Source organism: Hemiscyllium ocellatum, chromosome 44 (assembly GCF_020745735.1).
Source record: "Hemiscyllium ocellatum isolate sHemOce1 chromosome 44, sHemOce1.pat.X.cur, whole genome shotgun sequence".
NCBI lineage: Eukaryota > Metazoa > Chordata > Chondrichthyes > Orectolobiformes > Hemiscylliidae > Hemiscyllium > Hemiscyllium ocellatum.
The window spans coordinates 12,744,461-12,752,789 of NC_083444.1; the positions used below are offsets into that span (position 1 = coordinate 12,744,461).

Here is an 8,329-nt window from a genome sequence, read left to right on the forward strand (position 1 = left end):
ATTTGAAGAGTGCTGGAGAAACTCAGCAGGTCTGGCTGCATTTGTGGACAAAGAAACGGTTAAAGCTTCTGGTCTACTCTGGCTCTTCATATCAGAATTGAAGCACACACTCGCTTCACACATGGTCTCGTTTCTGCAGCATTTCCTAGTTTGTATTTCTCACCTGATCCCTCAGTTCCACAACATCCCTCAAACACACCAACCATGACCTGCCCTGGGAGTGTTTGCTAGGGACAAAGTGTAGCTTTACTTCCTTACGTTCAAAGGAAGCTCTGTATTGAACCGTGTGCTGTACATATCCCAGAAGCGTTTGATGGAGATCGTGCTGAGTTTGCCTTACTTGCGATTTAAGAGTGTAGGGTGAGCTTTACTGTGTATCTAATGCTGTGGTGCACCTTGCCCTCATTACACACACACACACACCCAGGGCAATCTAGAGGGAGTTTAATTTTGGACATCAGGCCTCTCTCTGACACATTTATCCAAATTCTACAGGTCTGGCTGGTATTTATTATTTTAGAAAGCAGTATGTACAATGTTTAGTCCGGTTTGCTTTGAAGGCTACCTGAACACATGTTCCAGGAGGGAGTCAAAACAGGTAGAATATTAGAAAAGAAACTTCATCTACGAAACATGCAACACAACAATCATCATCTGAATCCAGACTTCGGGGCAGAGACTGGGAAATCAGGCAGCCAGTCTGTGCATTTGACTTCATTGTTAAAGGTTGAGGTGATCGTTAAACATCAGCGAGACACCCACCCACACACACGCACACAATCTTCATCGTCACTGGTCACGATTTACCCTTGCTGACAGCCAAGCCAATCAGGCCTGCCATTCCAGCCAATCCCACGATAGCTCCCCCGACGATCGCCATGCCGAGTAGGCCATCTATGGAGATCAGGAGACAGCAGGAGTCAGTCCAGGTGTGCAGAGCGGAGACCGTGTCAACAAGCAGCAGGCTATTCGGCCCTTCACGTCCACCCCACCACGCAGTAAGATCATGGCCACCCTCTGATAAGCCTTCACCCCAACATCCCCCCCCCCCCCGCATCCCTCCACTGCTGATCAAGAAACCATCCATCTCCACCTTAAATGGATTCAAAGACTCTGCTCCCGCCACCCTTATGAGGAAGAGAGTTTGAAACACTCTCAATGTCCGAGGGGGAAAATCTCTCCTCATCCCTCTCTCCAGAAGACGAATCATTTCAATGTTGATCTCGCTCTGTGTGCATCTTCTCTGCTGTAACATTGTATTCCTCACTCTGTTCTAATGTACTTTGCATGGTATGACCGGCCTGTATTGCACGCAAAACAAGACTTATCACTAGCTACGTGACAATAAAAAAATCAAATCAAATTTAATCAGTTTTAAACAGTGACCTTGAGTCCTAAACTTTTCCACAAGAGGAAAATTCTTTCCACATTGAACCTTTCTCTTACTCTCTAAACCAAATGACAGGCCCAGCCTATCCAACTTTTCCATGCAAGATAACACATCTGTTCCAAGTATTCCACTTGGAAACTTGCCCTGAACTGCTTTCAATCCGTCAGGCGGTGACCAGTGGGGTACCACAAGGTTTGGTGCCGGGACCACAGCTGTTTACAATATACATTAGTGATATAGGTGAAGGTATTGAAAGTAATATTAACAAATTTGCTGATGGCACAAAGCTGGGTGGCAGGGTGAAATGTGAGGAGGATGTTATCAGAATAGAGGGTGACTTGGACAGGCTAGGTGAGTGGATGGATGCCTGGCAGATGCAGCTGAATCCGGATAAATGCGTGGATGTCCATTTTGGTGGCAAGAACAGGAAGGCAGATTACTACCTAAATGGAGTCAAGTTAGGTAAAGGGGCAGTACAACGAGATCTCGGTGTTCTAGTACATCAGTCAATGAAAGCAAGCATGCAGGTACAGCAGGCAGTGAAGAAAGCTAATAGCATGCTGGCCTTCATAAGAGGGATTGAGTATAGGAGCAAAGAGGTCCTTCTGTAGCTGTACAGGGCGCTGGTGAGACCGCACCTGGAGTATTGTGTGCAAAGGATATTCTGGCTATTGAGGGAGCACAGCATAGTTTCCCGAGGTCAATTCCCAGAATGGCAGGACTATCATATGTTGAAACCTTGGAGCGACTGAGCTTGTATACATGAGTTTAGTTGAATGAGAGGGGATCTGATTGAGACGTATAAGATTATTAAAGCATTGGACACACTGGAGGAAGGAAGCATGTTTCTGTTGATGGGAATCAATAAGGGAACCAATGCTTAGACAATACTGCAGATGTGGTCTTGCAGAACTGAAGAATAATCCCCCCATTTGTGTTCAATTTCTCTCTCAATAAATTACAATATTCTGTTAGCCTTCCTGAGTACTTCCTGTACCTATGTACCTCCCCGTGTGAAGAATAAATGGTGGCTCAGTGGTTAGCACTGCTACCTCTCAGCGCCAGGGACCAGGGTTTGATTCCAGCCTCAGGTGACTGTGTGGAGCTTGCACATTCTCCCCGTGTCTGTGTGGGTCTCCTCTGGGTACTCCGGTTTCTCCCACACAGGCCAAAAGATGTGCAGGTTAGGATGAATTGGCCATGCTAAAATTGCCCAAAAACATCCAAAGGACATGCAAATGAGGTGGAGGAGCCATGGGAAATGCAGGGTTCCAGTAATTATGTGGTAGAGGTTGGGGGGGGGGGGGGGGGGGGGGGGCGTTGGAGATACTCTTCAGAGGGTTGGTGTTGATTTCATGGGTCAAATGGCCTGCTTATGACTCTAGGGATTCCATACACTCAAAGACTCAAACCTCTCTGCAACAAGACAAGAAAGCATTCAAATGAATATTAGGGCACCAGGAAGCTCAGAGGAATCTTTGAGTGCTTGCCCACAAATCGTGAAGCTTCAGAGATTAGCTAAAAAGACTTCCCTTTATCAGTCAATGCACAGATTATAACAGGGAGATATTAAAGCTGAACAGAACTTTCATTTAGACAGAGCTAGAGCATTGTATGCAGTTCACATTTTGCCCTTCCATATTACAACCTTCTTCACTCACAGGATCTGTATCCCACGATTCCCTTTCCTATTCAGGCATTCGGCCAGGTGCTTCTTAAAAGCTGTTATTGGTCTGCTCCCACCACCTCCTAAGGCAGCATGTTCCGAGCACTCATCACCCTTTGTGTGAGAAATGTGACCCCCCCCCCCCCGACTAATTAATCCCTCCACCCTGGGAAAAAGCCTGATACCTTCTACTCTATCCACGTCATTTACAATTTTATAAACATCTATCAGTTCGTCCCTCAGCTTCCTGCATTCCAGTGAAAATAAGGCCAGTCTATCCAAACTTTCTTCAGCGCTAAAATCCCCCATACCAGGCAACACCATGGTCAACCTTTTCAAAGCATCCACATCCTTCTGGTAAAGGGACAGCTGGCACTGCCCACGGGCGGGGGCTGGCACTGCATGCAATAAAAACTATACGTTTTTAAACATGTAGAAGCCAGGAACACCTGGGTAAAATAAGGGCAACATCCAATCCCATGGGACAGGATGGTCAGGGGGTGGAGGAGTTTAAACAAACAGGGAGGGACGAGGATTTGAACACAAGGGTGAGAATTTTAAAAGTCAAATTGAGCGTAAAAACAGTGTACCCTGGAGCATCTGTGTGAGAACCTTCCAAGGTAGCAGCACTGATTAACTAGACAGCTCATAACATAGTTAGGAGCCTGTGGCTAATTTGAGAGGAACGAAGTACAAGACAGGGAAGTTGTGCTAATATTATAAACCATAAACGAATACAAGGCAGCTGCCAGCCACCTGCTGGAGAACCGTGCTCAGCTCCAAGCATTGCAGTTTAAGACCGACCACAAACGTTTTAGGAGCGGTACAGAAGAGATTTACGAGAAAGAGGTATCGTTGTTTCTGGAGTCATAGAATCACAGAGGTGCACTGAACAGAAATAAACCCTTCATTCGTGCAGACCAGGTTTCCCAAGTTAGACTCGCCCGAACTTGCCTGCCCCAACAAAAACAAAGTACTGGAAAGTCTCAGCAGGTCCGGCAGCACCTGGGGAGAGAAATCTGAGTTAATGTTTCCGGTCGGGTGACCCTTCCTCAGGATTGAATTGAAAAGTTAAGTCTGACCATTCCCAATAGATGACGCCAGACCTGCTGAACTTTTTCAACGGTTTCTGTTTGTATTTCTGACTTGCAGCATCCGCACTTTGTTTGGTTCCCATTTGCCTGTGCTGGGCCCATAATTGTTCCTATCAACGTCCCTGACCGAATGTCTTTGAAATGTTGTAATTGTACCCCGCTCTACCACTTCCTCTGGTAGCTCATTCCACATACATGCCACCCTCAAGAGTGTGAAAACGTTGCCTCTTGGGTCCCTTTCCAACTCTCACCTTAAACCCACGGCCTCCAGCTTTGGACTGCCCTACCCTAGGGAAAGCAGCTTTGCTGTGCAACTTATCCACACCCCTCATGTTTTTATAAACATCTAAATGTGGACCGCTCAGAGAAGCTCAGTGTCCAGGGTCCCCAACATCAAAATGTACAGCTGATAAAACCCAGACGTCTAGCAAACTGCGAGGTGCCAGTGTCAAGACTGCAAAAGAACATGGGCTGGTGAACACACGGCAGAAACTTAAGGTAGAGTTAAGCAATTCATTTTGATTGGTACACAACATAAAATAAAATTCTGAAGATGATGCAGGAGAGGGGTGGACCTGGATGCTTTAAAAAAAAACCAACAGTGCCTGAGAAACCCAACAGGGTCTGGCAAACAATGTTCCTGCTATATCAGCATGCCATCACTAGTGCCCATTGTCTTTGAGCCGCTCCCTGTGACAGTCTGGGCCTCCCTCACTGACGCCCGTTCAGTCTCTGCCAGTCTGGACCTCCCTCACTGATGCCCACTCAGTCTCTGCCAGTCTGGGCCTTTCTCACTCATGCCCACTCAGTCTCTTCTGCCCCATGTACCAGTCTCGTCTGGCTTCACTGTTCAATCCGGGCACACTGCCCCCCCAGCTCTCACCTCTCTGCATCTTTTTATTGATGAGTTTCTCCAGCTCCAAACCCTGCTGATTGGTTGGCTCATTCTTCAGCATAGTCCGGATGAACTTCAGCGCTTTTTCATACTCCTGTGGAAACAGAGCAGCCAATCAGACGAGCGACAAGGGTGGGTGGACGGATTGGCACTGCGAGGGGTGGAAGAGAGGTAGATAGGATCGAGGGAAGATAGGGGGCAGAAGTGGGGCAAGGGAGATGGGTGCGAAGCAGAGTGAGGGGACAGGAAAGGAGGGAGATGCCTTTCGATCACCCGGGGGGGGGGGGGGGGGTGGAGTTATTCACGGATTAGCCTTTCAACAGCTTTCCCAGATTAAAATGAGTTCCCCCACCACTCAGAATCCAAACCTCAGGCGCTGAAATCTGCACACTCACCTTCATCCGATAATTCCCCACAGCCAAATAGAAGATGTAATCTCGCTGCTCATCCTTCGTTGCGGTAGGGTAAATCTCTGCTGGGAGGAAGGGTTGGGGAGAGAAGGATGGGAGAGGGGATGATGAGAGAATGAAGAGAGAGAGCGCGAGATTAGTCAATGCGACCATCTTCACTTCAGAGCATTGCCTGGATTGTCAGGGGTCAAGGGATTGAGGGAAGACCACCAGGCAAAGGGGGGGGGGGGGGGAACAGACTGAGGTGACGAGACCACCAGTCATGAGGGGGATTGGGGGATTGGGGGACGAGAGACTGAGACTGACTGGGGCTGCAGGGGGAGGATTGAGACCAGACCAGAGCAGGGTGCAGCTCCAGCGCAGCAGCTTCAACCAGAGTACACATTTTTCCAGCCCCACACACCACCCTCTCCAAACATGATCAGCTCCAGATGCAGAGAGTTCCAACTCACCTTCCAGAATAGCAACTCCTTTCACAATGTCAGTAGAGTACTTGCTGCGGATTAAGCACCAGGCGTATTCGAACTGGGTCGCTCGGGACAGTGCGCCCTGTTTCTGCTCTGTGTTGTACTTTTTCTCAAACTTCTGCAAAGAGACAACACAAGGTGTAACCGTGCAGCTGCAGTGCCCCGCCTGTCCCTGTCTCCTCTCTCTCTCTCTCTCTCACACACCTACCTGATGTCCCAGGCTCCTTCCTGACCCTCTCACCTTCTCCTCTGTCATCCCAAGTCCAGTTACTGTCTGTCCCCTCACTCCCACTATCATCCCTCTCTGTATGTCCACCCCTATGGGGTCTCTTTTGCTCTGTCATATTCATTGACATTTTCTCTCTCGGTAAACCCAGTTCTTGTCTTCTGTCTCATTCTTGTTATCCCGCTCCATTTTTCTCTCTCTCTCTCTCTCTCTCTCTTTCCCATCTCACCCCACCCCCCCCCCAACAATCTGTCACTATCTCTCCACTTCTCTCTGTCTCTTTCCCCTCACATTTGTTCTGCTTCTCCCTCTGTTTCTCTGTCCCTTAGCCTCCACTCACTGCACCTTGCCCCCATCAACTCTGTCCCTTCTCTCTCTGATTCTCCCGCCACTCACTGTTCTAAGCTAACAACTCACTCACCACCCATTATTCAATCACTCCTGTCACTCACTCACTCCACCACCCTCTCCTCTCTTACTGTCAGTCTCTCACCCTCCTCTTCTTTTTCTCTCTTCACTGCCCCCGTCTCCTATCTTTCTATCGTATGCCCTGTTCTGGCCGTACCCTGCCCCTCTCCCTCCCATCTCATTCCTCACCCACTCCACCCCTATCACTTTCATTGTTCTATCCTGATATTTATCCCACACTCGCACTCTCTGCTCCCGGACCCCGTCCCTCTCCCCGCCTCACAGTGGACCCCATCTCACTCCCCCACCCTCTACCTTCTTCCACCCCCCTTCGTCTTTTTCCCCCACTCTCCCACTCCCTCCCTTTCCCATCTCTCTTAACCCCTCCCTCCTGCCCCTCTCTCCCTCCCATCTCCCACCCCCATCCCTCCTCTCCCCCCACCCTCCCATCTCTCTCACTCCTCCCTCCCCCTTTTCTCTCCTCCCATCACCCTCCACATGACCCCATCACTCTCCCCCTCCCCATCTCCATCCCATCAGCATCCCCCATCCTCCTGCCCCCCACCCTGTTTCCCTCAGACCCTCCCCTCTTCTTCCCACCATCCAGTTTCCCCAGCACCCCCACCACTGTCTCCCGACACATTTCCCTAGACCCCCACCACTTGATCTCCCTAGCCATCGCACAATCTCCCTCCCGCAACCCACACCCGCCCATCCACCCCATCTCACTCACTCCACACCCCCCACCCGTCTCCTGACCTCTCACACCAACCCCCCCCGCTGCCCCCACACCACTGCCCTTCCCAACACCCTAGACTCCTCCCCATCTCTCCCCCACCCCCACGTTTCCCTCACCCACACATCCCCCCCGCAACCCCAGTCTCCCTCACCCTCCCCAGTCTCCCTCACCCTCCCTCCCCCTCCCCAGTCTCCCTCACCCTCCCTCCCCCTCCCCAGTTCCCCTCCCCCTCCCCAGTCTCCCTCACCCTCCCTCTCCCTCCCCAGTTCCCCTCCCCCTCCCCAGTCTCCCTCACCCTCCCTCCCTCTCCCTCCCCAGTTCCCCTCCCCCTCCCCAGTCTCCCTCACCCTCCCTCCCTCTCCCTCCCCAGTTCCCCTCCCCCTCCCCAGTCTCCCTCACCCTCCCTCCCTCTCCCTCCCCAGTTCCCCTCCCCCTCCCCAGTCTCCCTCACCCTCCCTCCCTCTCCCTCCCTCTCCTCCCCAGTCTCCCTCACCCTTTCTCCCCTCCCTGTCTCTGTCCCCCTCTGGGTCTCTCCACCCCACCTCTCTCTCTATACCCCCTCTATCTCTATCCCTCTCCCTACGTGGGTAAATTTCCCTCTCTCCCCTCCCCCGTGTACACATCTCTCTATCCCTCCCTCACCACTAGATCTTCTGGTGAAATTGTTTCGTTTACAATCGCCTCCATGATTCCAGCAGCTCCTGGTTCGTCACATCCGGATTCTGTCCGTCAGTGCGCATGCTCATCTTCTATATGGTTCGCCATCTTTAATGCTGGCGGCTGACGCTTCCAGTGCTGGTGTGATGTTTGTCATCTTTCATACTGGCGGTAGGAAGGCAGGGTTGAGTTGACAGGGAGCGGGCGTTGTTGGTGTCTGTGGGCAGAGATACAGCTGGTTGGCGTGGGTTTATACATGGTGCAGATAGTCCACAAGATATCGGAACATAATTAGCCACTCAGCCCATTGAATCTGCTTTATCTCTCAGTCATGGTTGATATGTTTCTCAATCCCTATTCTCTCCCATAACCTTGAT

At 50.7% G+C, this 8,329-nt stretch overlaps 1 protein-coding gene across 1 annotated transcript; it reads right to left on the reverse strand.

Annotated features, from left to right (window-relative positions):
* Positions 1–487: 487 nt before the first annotated feature.
* On the reverse strand, positions 488–8,015 carry fis1 (fission, mitochondrial 1). The gene is made up of 5 exons (XM_060854707.1): positions 7,938–8,015; positions 5,908–6,040; positions 5,441–5,517; positions 5,034–5,139; positions 488–894 (listed from the first exon to the last, which is right to left on the reverse strand). Exons 1-5 carry the CDS (start codon positions 7,980–7,982, stop codon positions 797–799), a joined length of 459 nt encoding a protein of 152 aa, XP_060710690.1. The 5' UTR covers positions 7,983–8,015; the 3' UTR covers positions 488–796.
* Between the last annotated feature and the right edge of the window lie 314 nt (positions 8,016–8,329).